Source organism: Saccoglossus kowalevskii, chromosome 7 (assembly GCF_978046115.1).
Source record: "Saccoglossus kowalevskii chromosome 7, keSacKowa6.1, whole genome shotgun sequence".
NCBI classification, from domain to species: domain Eukaryota; kingdom Metazoa; phylum Hemichordata; class Enteropneusta; family Harrimaniidae; genus Saccoglossus; species Saccoglossus kowalevskii.
In genome coordinates this window covers 13,369,667-13,391,302 of record NC_140647.1, presented here as the reverse complement: position 1 = coordinate 13,391,302, position 21,636 = coordinate 13,369,667, and the positions used below count along the sequence as shown (strand labels likewise).

Genomic DNA, 21,636 nt, shown 5'->3' with positions numbered 1-21,636 from the left:
CTTACCTCATTCTCACCACCCATCTCACTTTCACCAATCATTCCACTCTTACCACCCATCCTACTCACACATACTTACCTCATTCTCACCACCCACCTCACTCACACCAACCAAATATTGTACTTTTTGTTATAGGTATACACACATCACACATGATATTATTCAAGATGGCCGAATGGAAGCCATTTTTGTGCTACAAAATCATCAAAATCAAGCATTTTTCGGCTGTTCACAGATAGATGGATTTTGTTCAAACTTGGTATATACGTTGGACATTATAGGACCTTGATGCACGTCATTTTGTTTTTCAGATAAAATTCCAAATGGCTGACTTGCGGCCATTTGTGTTTTAATGGATATTGTTCTAGTGCCATATGTCTGATTTGCTTTGACTGATTATGTTAAAATTGTATATATTCATTATACATGTGTAACCATGTCGAATTTACTGTAGGATTGGTGATCTTATTTTGTGTGATTTAGCTAGTTGGAGAACCCTCCGTTAGAACGCTGTTGGTTCAGCCCTTGATTGAAAGCGAAAGCGGACGTGTCAGAACATGTACCAGAGATTACACTTTGTGTGGGATATTTATAGATCTTATGAAATCATAATACCATGTGTTAGGAATTCTGCCTAGAGGGCGATACCCAATTGATACGTGCATTGGCATATATCTGGGGATTTTCCCTTTCCATGACTGCCTAGCGCGGTCTTGATTTGTTCTGTTTTGCTAGATGCTAATGTAATTTGATGGGTACTGTGAGCGCGGGAAAATATTCTGCGTTATCTTAGGGAGTCGTCCCTTTTACTTCATGATGGCGGCGTACTGGGACATGCCGGAGATGGGCTGCTGAAAGATTTGGCTGATGTTGGACGTATTGTGTCCGGATTTGATCTCAGAGCTACATTCTGATGAGAAAAGAGACCAGAGACTCTGCCGATGCAAATGTCGTGTTAATCCGACCAGAATTGACGTTTCTGCAGCTCCTTTTCAGAAATCGTGAGTTAACACTACGCGTACGCATACGCGCGTGAATACAAATCTCGATCACGCGATTTGTGAGATGACAACATTATAACAAAGATGGCTGCGCACATGTAGAGTGTGACGATCGACGATACATCATTGTACTGCCGTATTTATGTATGTGAGTCAACTGGCGACTCATTCCTTTCATCGATTCGAATATAAACATGGTTGCTGTGTTATTCCATGTCATATGATTATCGTGACATTCGAATTATTGTGATGAACTTGATTTATTGCACAGACGTGTTACAGGTCTGTGAATATTGTGCATTGATTTGTGAAACTGCAAAACCATAAGGTACAGCGGAAGCTATGGCCGATTTTCCATTTGACAGAAACACTTTGAGATTTTCAACGCTGTGTCGAAGAACCTTTATCGCCTGAGTGTGTGCTGTATATGAAGAGAACATTGAACTGCAAACCGTCTACGGGTATACAGAGTTTGTTGTATGATACCGCTGTGTAGTGATAGAGACATTCCGTCCAGTATCCAACAGAGAACTGTGGTGACAGTCTGAGACATATGAACTGGTTTGGTTTAATGCGCGACTCTTGTTCAACTGCGTTGCAAGTTATATTATTGTTGTGTTAAGTACATGCATAGTTAAGTAGTTGTTTGATTGCACTGTATTTTATCATTATTATTCAGATGATTGTCAGAGTGTTGACAATATTGACGCAAACTGTATTGTGATACCTATTGTTGTAATGTGTTTGGTTCAGTCAGGGATTGACCAATGAGAATTACGGGTTGTTAATACTTAGGCTAGTGATTGGTTCTATGTGGTGTTAATAGTAATACCTGAAGCATAGTGTTAGTGTATTGGTTGTTGGGTTTTTATTTGAGTATTTGGAGATACTTTGAGAATAGATTAGTCTAGGGGTTACAGTTGCCGAGCAGGGCTCTTGCAATATAACATAGGCATTGTAGTTGAGCGTGATAGTACCGCTGACTAAACGCGATGTGACAGACTACCCATAGTTTAGCACTACCGACGTAGCGACAGTATTGGCATAGATACGTTAGGTTAAGGGTCATAACAGACAGTATTGCTGTGTAGATTAAGGCATTATTATTGTTGACTATTTGGATATAGTAACGTTATTTTGTTTATTTATGTACAACTTTGTTGTTAATGTTTACTTGTTACCACGAATATATATAGATTTAAACCTGTTTGACCTGTGTCTCGCTTGGTGTTCTATTGTATGTCGTTACTATGTGCACATTTGTATGAAATCGGAAGTCAACAGTATCCCCTCGTTCCCTACCCTGAGATAAATTTATTTGGAATCTAAACTCTCGTAAATATTGGTAACAAATTGGCGCCCAACGTTAGGGCTAGGGAATATTCGAAACTGCGCGTTTGTTGACGTTCATGCAAGTAGTGCCGTAACAGACTGTGGAACACAGACTTGACCACAGACGTTCGGATATATTTTTTTTGGAGACATCGTTGTATGTCAATTCATAGTGATATAGGTGATATCGATTTTCAAGTTTTTTTCGGCAGCTTAGAGATATCGAATTATAATTGGACATTGTTTTAAACATTTTTTTAGAAAACTTTGTGTCTTTCAGGGCGACCATTGTGAAGTCGCAGTGACTGGTGGTTGCTACAAGATTGTTCCTCACTGGCTGTGGTGTGTCAGCGACAATACAGAACGAACATGGCAGAGGGAAGAGAAAACACTCCAGTTACCGGGATAGAAAAGGTAACGCGGCGACGAAGCGCGAAACCCGATTCGGTGACCCCGTGAGCGCAAGCACCCCGTTGGTGTGTCCTAGAGACCGCAGTCCGACTTGCTTGCCGTTGAACTCGTATGCGTTGCCGCGTATATCCCCCTTCGCCGGTGAAGGCAGCGGTACAGAAGACATCACTTATGAACTTTGGAAACAAGAGGTAAGTGGGCTCGCCAAGACCAAGATGTATTCTGATTTGGTTTTGGTACAGCAGGTGAAGAAATCTCTGAAGAGCCATGCGGCCAAGTTGGTGTACGATGCTCGGGCTGACACGCTGATCGCGATTTTAGCAGCATTAGAAGTCGTATACGGTAAGATAGAATCAAGGGATGTGGCCATGAGAAATTTTTACAGTGCTCATCAGCATGAAGATGAGAGTGCCGCTAGGTATGGGGTGAGGCTGCAGGGACCGATGCGTGCCGCCAGTAGTGCAAGGTCGGTCGGCGAGTCAGAGATAGATGGCCTGCTGGCGCACAGATTTTTCAATGGGTTGCGAGGTGGTGGTGTACGTGCTGAGGTGAGGCACGCATACAACGAGAATGTATCTTTTGCGGAGCTGTTAGTTGCAGCCAGGACTGCAGAGATTGACCTCGGCTAAATGGAAACTAGCCCACAAGCTCCTACCAGGAAAGCCAGAGCACACCCTACCTCTACGATAGGTGCAGAAACGAGTAATGGTGGTTGGCACGCAGATCACAATGATGACTGAAGCCATACATATGATGACAAGACAGAATGAGGAGCTGGTCAAGAGCAATGAAGAGAATAGGACGCTGATCAGAGGGTTGCAGGATCAGGTAAGTACACTTGGTCAGACCCCTGTTGCCACAGCGCAACCCCTGTCAAGTGCTCAGGCCAGTGGACCGCATGTGGATGCGATCAGAATATTAGAGAGGAAGGTCAGAGAGCTTGAGGTGACCAATGGACAGTCTGGAAGAAGAGGACAGAATTCTGGTAGGTACTTGAATCCCTCGCGAGATGAAAGAGCGGGTTGTGGTCGCAGAGATCTTGAATGTTACAACTGCGGAGAGGTTGGTCATTTTGCTAGGGGTTGCCCTAATCCCAAGATACGTAGCCCAGGTGCCCGACCACCCGCTCCCAGCGCAGACAGAGGTAAGTCCAATGGTATAAAAGCCCGCCCCCGTAGGAAAACATACGTGCGACATACCCAGACTCGCTATGGTAATGAACGCTGTCAACCAGTTGGCAACAGAGTCTTGGGTATCCTCGTGAAGGCACGTACGTTAGTGAATGGAGAACCCTGTGTATGTATGTTAGACACTGGATCTCAGGTTACCTTGATAGGTAAAAGTTTCTGGGAGAACAAGTTGGGTAAGATCCCTCTGACGAATCTTGATTTCTTACAGATATATGGAGTGACTGACACTGTGTTGCCATACCTTGGAATGGTTGAAGTTGAAGTGTCAATGCCAGAGGCCTTCAGGGGTTGTGGTAAGAAACTGGTGGAAGCACTGGTGATGCAGGACAATTCTTTCACATCCGAGACACTGGTGGTAGCCGGCATGAACTGGTTGGAATCCTACCAGGGTGATTCCCCTCGGAACGAAACGGGACGTTTTATTATAAATATGTTGCACGCGCGTGCCAAGTTTCTTGGTAAGACAGGGCATGTGGGACTGGTGAGGGCGCACCTTGAACGACCCGTGGTAGTACCACCGTGTAAAGTGACTACCGTTACTGGAAGGTTGCGAGCTGGACCTATTGGTGATAGGATCACTGTGGAAATAGAGCCAGATGAACGCCAGAGTGCACGGCGCGGATGGAAAGTAGAACCTATGGTGGTGACCGTAGAATGCGGCAGGAAGAGTTCTAAAGTGCCCGTGGTCATCTGGAACGAGACGCCAAGGCCAATTACTGTGAGGTCTGGTGATATTATTGGCACGGCATGCGCGATACAGTACGTTGACCCAGGCCATGCTGTGGCAGACTCAGAGACTACCCCAGAGTCAGAGAAGCGAGCGTTCGTCAGTGGAGGATTGGAGTTTGACATGGCTTTGTCACGTACCACTGGAAGTCAGATGCGATTGGTGAAGGAGATGTTCGACCGCAATCAGCGAACGTTCTCCAAGGACGATAACGACTTGGGTAGGTGCACAGTAGAGAGACACAAGATCAACTTGGACAACGAGACTCCGATACGTCAGCGACATAGACGCATACCTCCAATGTTGTACGATGAGGTATGCCGACTGCTCCAAGGCATGATGGACAGTGGTATTATTCGAGAATCCCACTGCCCTTGGGCATCGCCTATCGTCTTGGTTAAGAAGAAAGATGGTGCGGTGCGGATGTGCATCGATTATCGCAAGCTGAACAGCGCCACCATTGGAGAAGCCTATGCTATTCCACGCATAGAAGAGACTCTGGATGCACTGCATGGGGCGAAATGGTTTTCGTCTATTGACTTGAAGAGTGGCTAGTGGCAGATTGCCATGGCTGAAGAAGACATACCGAAGACTGCGTTCACTACGCCGCTTGGCTTCTATGAGAGCTTAGCCATGCCGTTTGGTTTGAAAAACGCTGGGGCTACGTTTCAACGCACAATAGAGAAATGCATGGGCGACTTGAACATGAACATGTGTTTGGCGTACTTGGACGATATTATCGTTTTCTCCAAGATGTTCGAAGAACACCTAGAATGGTTGGAAAGAGTGTTCCAGAGACTGAATGAGTATGACCTGAAGATCAAGCACACCAAGTGTCAATTTTTCCGTGACAAGGTTAGCTACCTAGGTCACGTGGTGTCAGAAGATGGAGTGGAGACCGATCCAGGCAAGACGAGTACGTTAAGGACCTGGCCCGTGCCATCGAATGTTCACGAGCTAAGGACATTTCTGGGTTTTGCCAGATACTACCGAAGGTACGTGCCCGGGTATTCGTCGATAGCAAAGCCATTGAACGAGTTGATGGCAGGGTTCCCTATGAAGCGTAACAAGAATGGTGCCTCGAAGAAGCCACCGCCATTCGAGTGGACACATAAGGCTCAGCAGGCATTCGAGACGATAATTGCCAAACTAACCAGCCTGCCAGTGCTGGCATATGCAGACTACAGTAAGTCGTTCGAGTTGCACACTGATGCCAGTACGTCTGGACTTGGTGCTGCACTATATCAGATGCAGGAAGTCGATGGTAAGAGCGTGCTGAGACCGATTGCCTATGCGAGCAGAGGACTATCAAAGAGCGAAAAGAACTACCCTGCACGAAAAGAACTACCCTGGCCTTGAAATGGGCAGTAACAGAGAAGTTCCACGAGTATCTGTATGGTAACCACGTAGATGTGCTGACTGATAACAACCCACTCACGTATGTGGCCACGACCGCGAAACTAGATGCGGCTGGACACAGGTGGTAAGCTGCCTTGGCTAACTATGAAATGACTATTAGGTACCGGCCTGGCAAGAGGAATGCTGATGCTGACGGGCTATCCAGGAGGCCTCGCCCACAGACTTCAGCACTTAAAGAAACCGATGACAGATTCAACGGGAGCGTCAAGATGGGACTAGAAGAGAACAGAGCGGTAGGTCAACCGCACTTGGGTGAACAGACACCCTTGGTCGAAGCGATAGCTGTGACGGTGAGAGCAGTGCTAGAGACACTGACTGAGCCTCCTGCGTGTCCTGAGGGGTCGACGCTACCGACGTTGACTTTTAAGGACTGGGAGCGCCTACAGAAACAAGACCCAGTGGTGAAAAGACTACGTTGCCTCAAGTATGCTGGGAAGCGCCTGACTAAACAGGAGAAAAGATGTGAACCCATTGGCGTGCAGCTTGGACTGCGCGAGTGGGAACGTCTGTGTTTCAGAGACGGAGTCTTACACTGGACGCGAGTGGGTCCTAATGGAAAAAAACAGTGCCAGTTGGTGTTGCCCCGTAATTACCGGGAGATGGCAATGAGGGGAGCACATGATGATGTCGGTCATCTGGGCCTGGATCGAACGCTTGACTTGCTTCGCGCGCATTTCTACTGGCCCTTGATGATCCAGGATGTGAGGGAGAGACTACGCACTTGTGAGCGATGTACCAGAAGGAAGGACCCGGCTGGTGCCAAGACTAGAGCTGCGATGGTGAACATTGTGACGAAACAACCGATGGAACTGGTGTGTATGGACTTCTTGTCCCTGGAGGAATCCAAAGGCGGGATTAAGAACGTACTTGTGATTACTGATCACTTTACGAGATTCGCGATCGCGATACCGACCAGAAATCAGACAGCGAGGACAACGGCTAAACATTTGCATGACAGCCTTTTGATGACGTTTGGTTTCCCTCAAAGGTTGCACTCCGACCAAGGGCGCAACTTTGAGTCGAAGGTCATTAGGGAGCTGTGCCAGCTCGCAAGTATTGAGAAGTCACACACCACGCCCTACCACCCCCAGGGGAATGGGACTTGCGAACGGTTCAACCGCACTCTGCTGAACATGCTTGGCACGTTGGATAACGAGAAGTAGCATGATTGGAAGACGTACGTGGCACCCCTTGTTCATGCGTACAATTCTACGAGGAATGACGCAACGGGATTCTCCCCACACTATTTGATGTTCGGGCAGGAACCACGGTTGGCAATGGACGTGTGCATGGGATTGAGACCAACTGAAGAAATCCCGAGCTCCATGACGAAGTACGTGGAAGACATGCGTGAGCGTCTGCGTTACGCATATGACCAGGCGTCTAAGGCCATTGGGAAGACTGCGTCAAGTAGCAAGCAACGGTATGACCGGCGAGTACGAGATGCTGTGTTGAGCATTGGTGACCGAGTACTGGTCAAGAACGTGAACTTGCGTGGCAAGACCAAGATAGCGGACAGATGGGAGCAAAAACCCTATAGAGTACTGAGTATACTAAACCCTGACTTGCCTGTTTACGTAGTGAAACAGGAACATAGCGGCAAGGAGAGGACGTTGCACAGGAATCTGCTCAAGCATTGCTACGATTCCCCTCGACCGACTCCTGTGAGTGTGGCAGAACCAAAGCCGAGACCCAGCCGTAAGCTTAGGGTGAAGAGGGAGGTGCCACGTGCTGCAACTCCAGAGGAATGGAGCTCAGACAGTGATGGAGAATATATGATGGGGGCCCTCGACCCAAAGGTCGACCCCTTTAGTCCGCGTATATGCTCCCCGAAGGTTGAGAGACAACCGGAGCCAGAGGTGATAGAAGTAATGGATGACAATACTGACGAAGTCATAGTGGTTTTGCAATCTGAGCAACCGGAGTCATCAGTAGTAGAGATTGAGTCTACAAGAGAGAGAACAAGCGCATCCGAAGTGAATGAAGTTCCCCATGTTGAGGCAGAGGCAACTGTGATGCCGACATCACCGCGAGAGGCAGAGAGTTCGGAAGAGTCTGCAAAAGATGAAACAGATGATTCTGAAGGACCTGCAGAGAGTGAGGCAGACGAGTTCTTTGACATTAGAGAAGAACCACGCCCACTGTTCGTGCGGAAGTCAAAGAGAGTAAGGAGAGCACCTCAGAGATATGGTTGGAGCCAGGGGTGTAGCAAGCGAACAGATCACAAACAGAAACACCATCCAGGGGATGATGATACATTAGTGAAGACACTGCTTGGGGTTATTTCGAAGTTGTACGAAAGAAAGATGTAAGGGCGACAGAGGCAGTGGGTAGGCGGACATGGGTAGGATCCATGTCACAGGGAGACGAGTGACGCCCCTGCCCACATTAAATCGCCAGTCACCGGGCTGAGCCATCCCCGTCCGCGGAATAGGATCACGCGGCGGGGGAGGGTTGCCACTCGTAGGGTATGGGGTCAGTGAGTGTAGTCCTATAGTTCTGGAGAAGGGAACAGCTCCACGTTGTTGTGGAAGGTAAGTGGTTCTGCGTTAATGAGTGAGCGTAGAGTAGTATCGAGGAAGCTGATGGTCCTGATAGATAATACGTTTGCCGCACGGTAAGTAAGTGAGGCAGAGCCCATTATTGGGCAGTGCTCAGTGCTGTTGGAGGAGGTGTTGCTGTGTGTAACCGAGTATCGCCCACTTATATGTTCCGGGAATGCACGCTTAATTGTCGTGTTTCGCGATAGGAGCAGGCTCACGACTGCGTTGACGCTTCAACCCTACTTCGATGGTACTGGTGCAGAAATGATGTGATCAGCGTTCCTATAGTTATTGGTGTGAGGTGGTGTGTGCGTGATTATTCAGCCGAGACACACATGAGGTGGCAGTGACTGATGGTTTGATGAAGAGATGAGGTTACCAGCGCTGACTTGTGCCGTTCAAGTCTGTAGACTCGGGTGTGCGGTGCGGTGCGCGGATAGTGGGGGCACTCTGGGAGCAGCTAGAGTAGTCTGGTAGATTTGGGGGAGGCTAGCCTTGTCCCTTAGTGTGCAATGCACAGCGATCTTAAGAGGTATGGGGGAGTCCCGATCTCGCCAGGGCCCTGACCACTGGGATGGGGTAACTCTGATAAATTCTATAGTCATTGGTGTTGATTTTTGTTTTGGATTGGCCTATTCGCCACGTGACCGAAGCAGATCGTTGACACACCGATGCAGCTATGGACAGACCCGATGGCACAGTCACTGTGATGGAATGACGATCTTTTGGATTGGAGTAATCTCCGTAGAAGTGTGATGTTTTTTTGTGTTCACCTCTACCTGAATGTAAGTGTTAGTAAGTATGATATACCTCACGGGAGGAAAGTCTCCTAAGAATTGTTGGAGATCGATGATGCCGTAGATATTGTATATAGTTGTTGTTTTTAGTAGTTAGAGAAGTTGGTTGGTGTGCCTATCGCATCGCATGAGTGCTGTGCGATTTCCACCCCTTTACCAACTTGGGGGAGTGTGTAACCATGTCGAATTTACTGTAGGATTGGTGATCTTATTTTGTGTGATTTAGCTAGTTGGAGAACCCTCCGTTAGAACGCTGTTGGTTCAGCCCTTGATTGAAAGCGAAAGCGGACGTGTCAGAACATGTACCAGAGATTACACTTTGTGTAGGATATTTATAGATCTTATGAAATCATAATACCATGTGTTAGGAATTGTGCCTAGAGGGCGATACCCAATTGATACGTGCATTGGCATATATCTGGGGATTTTCCCTTTCTATGACTGCCTAGCGCGGTCTTGATTTGTTCTGTTTTGCTAGATGCTAATGTAATTTGATGGGTACTGTAAGCGCGGGAAAATATTCTGTGTTATCTTAGGGAGTCTTCCCTTTTACTTCATGATGGCTGCGTACTGGGACATGCCGGAGATGGGCTGCTGAAAGATTTGGCTGGTGTTGAACGTATTGTGTCCGGATTTGATCTCAGAGCTACATTCTGATGAGAAAAGAGACCAGAGACTCTGCCGATGCAAATGTCGAGTTAATCCGACCAGAATTGACGTTTCTGCAGCTTCTTTTCAGAAATCGTGAGTTAACACTACGCGTACGCATACGCGCGTGAATACAAATCTCGATCACGCGATTTGTGAGATGACAACATTATAACAAAGATGGCTGCGCACATGTAGAGTGTGACGATCGACGATACATCATTGTACTGCCGTATTTATGTATGTGAGTCAACTGGCGACTCATTCCTTTCATCGATTCGAATATAAACATGGTTGCTGTGTTATTCCATGTCATCTGATTATCGTGACATTCGAATTATTGTGATGAACTTGATTTATTGCACAGACGTGTTACAGGTCTGTGAATATTGTGCATTGATTTGTGAAACTGCAAAACCATAAGGTACAGCGGAAGCTATGGCCGATTTTCCATTTGACAGAAACACTTTGAGATTTTCAACGCTGTGTCGAAGAACCTTTATCTCCTGAGTGTGTGCTGTATATGAAGAGAACATTGAACTGCAAACCGTCTACGGGTATACAGAGTTTGTTGTATGATACTGCTGTGTAGTGATAGAGACATTCCGTCCAGTATCCAACAGAGAACTGTGGTGACAGTCTGAGACATATGAACTGGTTTGGTTTAATGCGTGACTCTTGTGCAACTGCGTTGCAAGTTATATTATTGTTGTGTTAAGTACATGCATAGTTAAGTAGTTGTTTGATTGCACTGTATTTTATCATTATTATTCAGATGATTGTCAGAGTGTTGATAATATTGACGCAAACTGTATTGTGATACCTATTGTTGTAATGTGTTTGGTTCAGTCAGGGATTGACCAATGAGAATTACGGGTTGTTAATACTTAGGCTAGTGATTGGTTCTATGTGGTGTTAATAGTAATACCTGAAGCATAGTGTTAGTGTATTGGTTGTTGGGTTTTTATTTGAGTATTTGGAGATACTTTGAGAATAGATTAGTCTAGGGGTTACAGTTGCCGAGCAGGGCTCTTGCAATATAACATAGGCGTTGTAGTTGAGCGTGATAGTACCGCTGACTAAACGCGACGTGACAGACTACCCATAGTTTAGCACTACCGACGTAGCGAAAGTTTTGGCATAGATACGTTAGGTTAAGGGTCATAACAGACAGTATTGCTGTGTAGATTAAGGCATTATTATTGTTGACTATTTGGATATAGTAACGTTATTTTGTTTATTTATGTACAACTTTGTTGTTGTTAATGTTTACTTGTTACCACGAATATATATAGATTTAAACCTATTTGACCTGTGTCTCGCATGGTGTTCTATTGTATGTCGTTACTATGTGCACATTTGTATGAAATCGGAAGTCAACGGTATCCCCTCGTTCCCTACCCTGAGATAAATTTATTTGGAATCTAAACTCTCGTAAATATTGGTAACACATGTATTCAAAATAGCTGATTTTGTTTTAATTAATGCTGTTCCAGAGCAATATCTCTCAATACTCATTTGATACAGATACAAATGTCAATCAATGTTAAACATTCATCATAATCAAATTCCTGACATGTTTATGTTTCAGCTATATTACTATAAACAAAACTATATATCTTAAATTCGATAACTGCATGGCATGGCTTGTTCAAAATGGGTCATTACACCTCAGCATTTAGATATGGAAGGAGAGGATGGATGGGACCAACCCTTATCAAAGTACCAATCCATCCCACCTGGCATTAATGTATCAAGGTTGGCGACATTGTCATCCTCCATAGCGACATTGACATTCATCAAAAGTGTCGTCTTGGAGATGACACTAAATTAATCTACAGAAATGATGGCCTTATGCGATCGGGCCAACTCGATACAGCCCAGGGCCCTACTAATCGCCTAGTACATAAATTGTACCCCTTGGAAATTATTTCCGATAAAATTTCAAATGTGGTCTCCGTTTCACACGAGGATCATAGTCAGAATAGTGACGAAGTAGATGCAAACATAACGCAACCCGCAATGACGAGAAAATTTTCGCTGAGAGACTCAGCCATAGCTGCGAGAATTCGTATTCAGAACCTTATATAAGCAATATGAGACTATGTAGTTTAAGCAGAAATCTCGAATTTCCGATATTATTGTTTATTCGAGTTTCTAAATATAGAACATTGAAAGATATAATACATTCATTCAAAACATAATTGAATACATCCTATATTGTTCTTGCTTACCTGCTGCTGGGAGTATTTAGCGGAGTCAAATCCATGATAAATTATTCCAAGTCACCCTCCCCTTTATACTAACAAACGGATTATGTCGGTGAATTGAGCAGCCTATCACAATTATTTAACTTTGACCAATTACAGTTCGGCCTTGTTTTGCTGCATATATTTGAAACTTTGCGCCTAAAAGTGTTTCCATTCACGTTCGCATAGAGGGTATAAATATGCATGATTAGAGTTAACTTTCATGTATTACCAGTTGCCTCAGTACTCTATGTCAGTTTACTCTATATTACAATAAACCAATACTATGCTTTTGCTACTGTAAACTTCGTTCGTGTGTCTCTCTGTCATTCATAATTGCCCTTAGCGTGAGCAATAGTATATACACAAACCACACTCCCACAACGTTGACAGGTCGTTTACGCAGGTATTTCGAAGTTTGCATGAATTTCACTACAGTCCACCACAAGACTGTGATCAAAATCAAAACATTGCCAGCATACTGTTCTGGTAATCCGTCTAGTAAATTCGGAGTTGTTCGTAGAATGTCGCTGTGCCTCACCTGACATTTGGAAATTAAAAGTGTACAGTAAGGTATATGTGGTGAAATGATCAATTACAGTAGTTCCTAGATTTACTCAACTTTATTAATCACGCTATTCATTTATTAACATTACCTATACATCTATTTACATGCTATGATACGTTTTAATGTTGTTTCACGGGACACATCAATTTGTGGTATCAGTTTCTTTCTTAGGCGAGACACTATTCAATGAATATTTAGATCTGTTCAACAAATAGTCCAGTAATTCTATAGGGTACGGTTTTAGAAGAAGAGAAGACAGTTTTATTATTAATAAAGGGATCATCAAACAGAGGCCAGCGGCGAGTTAGATGATGTCATGTAACTCAGTAGATATCGAAGGTAACATGCATATATGTTGGTATAAGTGATTTGCTTTTATCGTCGACGGCGCCCACGTAAACATTTTTGACTTTTTTTGTAATACTTGGTATATATCCTGGAAATGTATCTTGGCTGAATCTCTGACATTCAAACCTTACCTAAAATGTTTCGAATTCTTTATTTTAACAAACAAAATTTGGTGAAAATTGTATTTTCTGCGTCTTCTTGAAAATGGCTACTACAATGGTTTTAATAGTGTGTATATGCGCGCCTGGCGTAGACCCCTATTAGATTTAAATGTTCCTGATGGTATATTCAATTTTGTAATTTTAGGTAATATTTTTAGGGGTGAAAATGCAATTTGTGATTATCGACAACCGCTACTCAAACTGCTTGGATACTTCGTATATGTGTATCTTGATTGGACCTCTAATAGATTAGTTCTTTTACATTCTACAAATTCACATATCTTTCAATAACTGTATCTATACTACTGATAAGATCTAAAAAATAAAATATGTATTAAACAATGACAATGTTACTTTTTCCCACTATGCATAGTCTCATTTTTGCCAAATTATCCTTAGCTTAAAAGCAGAGCTATTTTGAATGTCAGGTCGCTTGTTTATTAAACATTTGAGCATATCATATTGTAAACACCTGTACATCTAACAACTTTTTACTTTACTACATGGACTTTGGCAGCGTTCTGTAAAATATTAACATATATACATCTTATAAAATCATTTACCATGTCGTTTATTTTATGTTATTTACTAACATAATCCATGTTGCAATTGGCAGCTGCTATGAATTATTTCTCAGTACCTATTCAGTGTTATAATGCTGCACCGTTACTTTCGGCGTTGATGGGTTTCACTTTTTTTCGCACGTAATAAGCTCGGTGGTGGGGGTTAAGACATGCTATGACGTGAAAATATTAGGCGTCGTGCGTAAACGTCGTTTCGAGTCACGCACTCATTACATATTTTCTTTGATTTGACATAGTATTTAACATGTAGTCCATTCGTTGTTATCTACTAGTCATGTTTTATTTTATGTCAGCATATTTGAAGTGGTATTTTTAAATCGTTATTTAAAAGTCCAGTTTCGTGGTATTTGCAAATCATCGGTTGGCCGAGCAACAGCACTATTAGAGGTGACATATTGGCATTATATTTGGGTTGAGTACAAACTAAACAACAAATACATAAAATAGAAACACCAATTAAATGGTCTTTTTAGAAAAAGAATTGTTAAATGTGTCACTGATTTAAAATTTCATGTGACAAATTGGAAATTCAACTAATCTGTTATTTATTCATTGCAGCAATGTATTGTGTTGGAAAATCAGTGCTTTTCACCTGTTTACACATGACTGAATTAATCAATATTCCTGCTATTTTGTTGTGTTTTGCAAAATGTGTATCTTGGTATCTTTGCAAGAATGTATCTTCTAAAGTTAGATTGAAGTTACATAGGTTGAAAATATTGGTTATTACAGTAACAACGACATCAGCTCACTAACCAATAAAATGTAATAAAACGTAATAAATAGTTTGTTAACTCCTTCTGGTGTTTATTTATTGTTACTTATAGATGATTTCACTAACGACCAGAAATTTATAGCACTGTACATCTGACTTGGGTAAATTACAAGCTTGTTTTTGGCACACATATCGGTATTAATATAACATATACTGGTTTATTTTGTCTCCGTGTGTCCATATAAGTATACATTTATCCAGGTGTATTATTTGATGTACTCGCCGTTTGTTGATTTTCTTTATTTTAACATTTAGTTATTTGGCATTAATTTCCAAGTAGTATAAATTCATACATTATTTGATATAAACGTGTTGTTTATATTACATTACAGATATGGAACTACAAAACCTAGCTGAATCTGATTCCAATGATGTAAGTACTTTAGTTTCTATAACATTATTATCAGATAGGTGATAATGTACACTGTAATGGGTACATACAGATTAATGATACGTATTGGTCAAAACAGACACACAGAAAATACTCCTAAGAAAATTCAGAAGAAGAAAACTAACAAATTATACAATCGTTGAAAATGCCAGCAATTTGGCTGTGTATGTGATAATTATATAAGTAAACATATAATTATTCCTTTATAATATACCTAGTTTATCAGAGAAATATAGTTGTGGTGTCTTCGAAGAATAGTGATACGCTTCTTAAGTTACGACTATTTTTCCTTGGTGAAAAATATAGGGGAACAATATGTAATTATTTTATTAAATTTGTTTGTACATGTTATCATACTGCTTTTAGTCGCAGCCGTATTCAGATTTAGACAACGAAGATGTAGAAATTTTCAAAGAACTGTACAATAGCGTGTTTGACTCAGACATAATCAATGTAAGTATCTTTGCTCACACAATATTCATTTATTCAGTTACAAATCCCTCCCGAACCATATTTGATTGTCCTTTGATAATCACAGACTAATAATCAAAAAATTTTCTGTCGCCTGCCAATCTGATCTAGAATTTTTTGAGATTCGGTATACAACAATTCGTTGCACGAGAAATCACTCTTTTTAATGTCTTCATTCGATTAAAAACATGAATGCTCACCCACAATGATGAAAAAAAGGTCAGATCAATCGAACTTCCCACTACAATCCCCGAAAACAAGTGAAGACATGAGATGAGTGGCCGATGAATATTACTTACTTGGTAATTTTGGTCATTTCTGAATCGAAAAAGACACACACTGATTTGCATTTTGCTTCTTTGGTTATTCAAATGGTCACGAAATCGACTGTGATCAATGTTTTTGTGGCCAGGGAAGGGTAGTTCACAAGCAAGCATCTAAATTTCTTCTAATTTATTTCATACTTTAAAACATTCAAATCTTCAAACGTAGTCATCATAGCAACGCAGGTGTTAATTGCGACCACTGGTTAAGTGTGTTCCGTTTTTAATGGAATTATGGATACGTTCCATTTTGATTAACATGTACAAAAACAACTTTACTACATATTTTAAATACCATTTTGTTGGTTGTATCCGCTGCCGTGTTGACACATCCAATGTTTTCATATCGAGGGTCAAGTGTAATAATGTACATGCGGGTGATATTATTACAGTGATGTTAGGGTAAATGTCATTAGTTATTAGTCATTCATTAGTTTTAAGTTTATTAAACACTTTTCATGATATTCTTAGACAAATAGTGACTCAGATGCCATAATTAAACAGGATGAAAACACTAATGATAATGTGCAGTCCGAAAAAGGATTTATCCAAAAGGTGTGTACAGATTATTTAATTATACAAACAAACCCGATATTTGAAGTAAACATAAAATGTTGTTCCCATCCCATTTGTGCCCCAAAAAAGCAACGTTCGATTTACGTTCTTATCCATAGAAGATTAGTTTCAATACAACAGCTGGCCAATGAATATGTGTATGACCAAATATAGACACATGTTCATGTTTTACAATATAAGTACGCACAAACAAAATAAATGCACTTATCGTTCACAAAACAAAGTTTGGGAACTACTACCACTGTAAATAGTATTGTTATTTTAGAGCCAGTGGTGGTATGACGTAACCTCTCAACAGAATTGTCAATTCTAAAACCCTTATAGGGTGTACAATCTATATCACAAGATATTATTGAATGGTTTGGTCTAACATTTTTTCTTCAGTTTAGAGTCATATGGGCAGAATTATATAAATCGCGCTAAATAAAGACCAGCCAAAACAGCAAATGCTTACTTTTGCTTCAAATGCACAACATGTGGTTTCAAAAATGCAGTGCCTCGTCGGGCAAGGAACTGATGCCTGCAAACCGAACAAACATAATTTGAATTCCTGGTGAATAAAATGTTCTGATAGTAGTCACATCACTTTTGTACTCTAAACAACGGTACAGAAAAACACAAATAGCTTGAATGGTCATCAGTTTTATTGTATTTTTCATAATCACTTCGATATGTTTACGAATGTTCTTATCATTTTGACAGCTGTCAAATATTTCAAATGCCCCGTTATATATATAGTATTTATTTTGTTTATTACAATAAATCCAAACGAATTTCAGGCTCAATAAGGTGTAAGTATCTCAAGCAATACTTTGTGATGGCATAATCTTCTATTATATTTTTGTCGCCATCATATTTTAGGAAATCTCCTGCTGCCATTGACTACAGGAGATTTGCCAATTTTCAATTTGACCAAACAATATTGTTGAAACATAGTGTGCATCGGTGTATATGTCGTGTATTTTTTCCCGTCAGTGAATACAGATCGTTAGGTCTCCAAAATTAGTCTTTCAAATAGTTTCTCTGTGTAATGGTGCTTTTTGTGGCGGTATAGTGTAACTACATATTCCTTCAAACCCTTCACAATGTCAATCAAAGATAATTGTGCTTCTCCGTGCCGACGTTGGGACATTTGGTGCTATAAAGTTCCCAGGCTGTCATATTTCCCATGCTATAGATAAAACGTGAGTCAGTTGTGTATGTGAATTTATTTAGTTTCATTACAATATTTATTTTGTATTTTTAAATGATTGACATATATTAACATATTTAATGCTCACATTATATATACATATTGCTGAAGAGTTTTATTGATGTATGAACATTTTTTGTTCACAGTTTCATAAATACTTGATCACAGATAATAAAGAGGACGCTAAAAAGCTGTTATCAAACCGGTTTGATTTAAACAAGTTCAAGGAGCTGCGCAAAAAAACAATATTCCATAAAGTAAGTGAATACTATAAAGTACAACACAGTTATATGAAGTATTTACATTGCGAGACATCGCATATAAACTGGATGATGTAAACCCTTTATATAACAGAGCAGAAGAGTGGAAAATTGATGCATAGATGTCTAAAATTGATAATAAATTTACAAATGTTATTTTATTATGAAGTCCGGAGATAAACTCCCACAACGCAGTAGTACAACAATCTAGTCGTGTATTCAGCTGGAAAGTAGAGTTTATTTGATTGGGCAAGAGACAATATTACCTCGTGTGTTACATAATAAAGTATGTAAATACATGCCCATTATACAAGACATCACGTCGCCAAAACTGACTCGTAATTTCATAGCACGTAGAATTTTGTATCTATAATTCAACTGTCTGAAAGCTAGCTAACATAAGCTTACCCCATGATATCAAATTAATAATTTTGTAGGATTTCCAAATTTTGACAGGTAAAAATTGCCTGCGATAGCTAAGATATTAATGGGAGAAAACTGTCTCACTGCTGAAACAAAATAACAAATATATCTGAAATGTGTCTTAGTGTTATGCACAGTTTCATTAAAATTCCAACACTATTTTTGTATGAGTAGATGTAACATTTGAAAGTTTTCAATGTTTCACCCAGTGTAGGTATAGGTTTACAAAATATGTGTTTGATCAAAGAAATTAATGTTTATTTATAAATTAATGTTCACTCTGTAACTGGTCTTTTCTGTTTTTTTGTTGCATTGTATCAATCACGGCAATGCCCTATATCATAGTTATATTCAGTTATTTTATCGGATGACGTTAACTGTTTAAAGCAGCTGTTAATAAAAGCATTCGGTATACAAATAATAGAGAAAGACAATGATTCAGATGACGTAAGTACATATACTTTCAAGAATCAAGAAAACAGAATTTCGATATTTACACAAAAGATATAATTCTAAAATCGTATTTTCAAATGACGTATGGTTGTGTACCATTGACATCAATAGAAAATAATATTGCGCATTTTTCAGTTAATGTATATACTGTGAGTAAATGATTTCACTTCGTAATATATTGAAATATATGTGTTATTTGGTATCACCCAAAATTATCAGAGTTATTTCGGTGCAATTTAAAAAGCTATGCTGATGTGTTGTGTTGGATTACTACTTTTGTTGTAGATATTGTTACTTTTGAAGACGTTTCTGCTAACGAATGATGAGAAAAATATCAAACTGCGCTTAAAAGACCAATTTGATTTAAATGAGTTCAAAAAGTCATGCTTGTATTACAAAGTAAGTAAATCTACTTCGGCATCATACAATACATCATATGATATTTCTTGCACGGACACTCAACCAGATCATATAAACTATATTCTTGATCCGCGGAGCAAATAGTTTCAGAAAGTAGCAATGTTAAATTCCTGCTTCTTACATGTGTAAATAAGTTCAACCAAAGTTGATGATTGTTCAATTCACACCAACCTATTAAGCCATCTGACAACAAGCAAACGTGAGGTAGTAGCACGTCAATTCTTTAAATCTATGTTTGCCCCATTTTCTAATGTCTCTGAATTACAGCTATAGTAAATTCTTGACACATCTTACCAGTTCTCCGAATATTATGAGAGATATCCCATGCATTGAACAACTAATGTCAAGAATACTACATGTAATAGCATATACTAGTTAGAAATGCATGACAATTACAACAGTAGCAAAATTAAATATAAAGAATATATACCGATCCATTTTGTACTATTGTGCTGACTATTTTTGATACACTTCCTTAAATTACAGATGCATTCGGCTTTGGTCTCAAATCAAGTAGCAATTGTTAAACAGCTAATGAACGATGAGAAGTTAGACTTAAACAAGTTTTTATCAGAGCGACAATTAGTAGCATTATATGTGAAAGTAAGTACACAAGATGCAATATGTCTGTATGTATTGCTTATATTTCATTATATTAGTAATTGCAAGCAATGTGAATGAACTGGTCACTTTCAAACTAGTGATTTATTCTCATTTAATATTGATGGTAACACATTTCCGCCGCTCAATCAAGTGAATGCAATTGACGAGACTACTGAAATATAACTGTTGTTGATAGCAGTGAGATCGTTTTATTGATGAGTTGTCGTCATCAACTAATATTTTTAGAAGCTCGGTTATAACTGTCTTGAGCATTATTGTTGATATCAGAACCCATCCAAACTATTACTCATTGGGACTTTGTGTCTTAGTTTAATTACTCAAAGCTGTATTGTTTAAATTTACTTTCAATTTTAAATATTATATATATATATATATAAACCTATTGGTATGCATTAAGTGATGTCAGGTTTTTCAAAAAGAAATGAACACGTTCTGCTTAACACGAGGCACACACCAGAGGAACATGACCAGCCCATTATACACACCACATAACTTTGTGGTCATGAGTGTTATAGAACTGGATATATGGTTGGAAGATAGTACATTAAAAGTACATCATAAATATACCTAGATGTGAACCTTTTTGTTTTTATTAATATTTGCGAGTTACACTAATAAGAACCTGGAATCGTTTTACATTTGCAATTCACATGCAAACTTGTCAACGTTTTTACTTACCAACACACTAATCGTTTATTATAATGTTTTACTGTCAAAATTGCAACCGGGTTTTCGGGCTTGTTTACCATAATATTATTAATTCACGATTCGCGTTTCATTTAACGTAAGTTAAATCAGTTAAAAACGACTTTTTTTTCTTTAGATGCCGTCATCATCCCTTTACCGGTTTGACACTAATAATATATTCCATGCCATGTACAAGGTGAGAATTGCAGCAGCGTTGAAATGTTTTAGTGACTTGTTCCGTAAAGATAATGATGTTGTGTGTGTTGGTATGGGTGTGTATGTTGTAGTGTATGTTGTATGTTGTAGTACTCTTCCAGTCCAGATATGCATATTTGTTATTTACTACCATGTATCATTACTATATAACTGCACGTGTGCATGACAACCAATCATATAGTCATGTGTACTAATATATATTCAGTAACCTGTAATTGTATTTCATTTGTATTTAGAAGCTATTAACATATTTTATTGGTTTGTCAGGCCCTGGTTTTCAATACTAATGATATTAATAGACGAGTAAAACTAAAATACGTTCGTCTTATTATAAAAAGCATGATGCTGGGTGGTAACAAGGTTCTGTATCAGAACAAGAAATATGACAACAACACTATAGAAACGCACTTATTTACCTGGGCTGTGTTGATGAATAGACAAGAAATGGCCACTTTGTTTTGGGAACGAATAAAGAACGGGAACATAGGTGAGGAGACATGTTTATCTATGCAATATTCGAAACAATGTCGGAAAACAAGATATTTAATCTTGGAATGAGTACAATTCTGTCAAAATATTGTTATAGAAATATTTTAAATAAATTGAATGACACATTGCAAAACATTGAGCGTCATTATTTATTTTGCGTTTCAATGTATTTTAAATTCTGCTTTACAACGGAGCGTAAATTTATCGCGAGAACAACTATGAATAACCATCGATTGCTTTAATTACTATTACCGTACATATGTAATTTGAATATCAGGCAGTGATGACGAGTGTAATTTACTATGCATAAGCCTTATTTAAACGTCAATCAGAATGTTTTAGACTCATTTTAACCGCC

At 40.0% G+C, this 21,636-nt stretch overlaps 1 protein-coding gene across 5 annotated transcripts in view; it reads left to right on the top strand.

Annotated features, from left to right (window-relative positions):
- Positions 1 to 21,636, top strand: part of LOC102809077 (transient receptor potential cation channel subfamily M member 3-like) — a 38,592-nt gene that overhangs the window by 4,864 nt on the left and 12,092 nt on the right. For 4 of the 5 annotated variants that reach the window (XM_085501122.1, XM_085501124.1, XM_085501125.1 and 1 more), the window contains exons 2-11: positions 13,045 to 13,224; positions 15,086 to 15,126; positions 15,511 to 15,597; positions 16,410 to 16,493; positions 17,853 to 17,963; positions 18,735 to 18,836; positions 19,128 to 19,241; positions 19,749 to 19,865; positions 20,710 to 20,769; positions 21,057 to 21,276. In XM_085501122.1, coding sequence (XP_085357248.1) covers positions 13,194 to 13,224; positions 15,086 to 15,126; positions 15,511 to 15,597; positions 16,410 to 16,493; positions 17,853 to 17,963; positions 18,735 to 18,836; positions 19,128 to 19,241; positions 19,749 to 19,865; positions 20,710 to 20,769; positions 21,057 to 21,276 — 967 coding nt within the window. In that variant the 5' untranslated portion in view covers positions 13,045 to 13,193. The remainder of the gene's footprint in view (positions 1 to 13,044; positions 13,225 to 15,085; positions 15,127 to 15,510; positions 15,598 to 16,409; positions 16,494 to 17,852; positions 17,964 to 18,734; positions 18,837 to 19,127; positions 19,242 to 19,748; positions 19,866 to 20,709; positions 20,770 to 21,056; positions 21,277 to 21,636) is intronic. The other variant, XM_085501123.1, reaches the window with a different exon arrangement.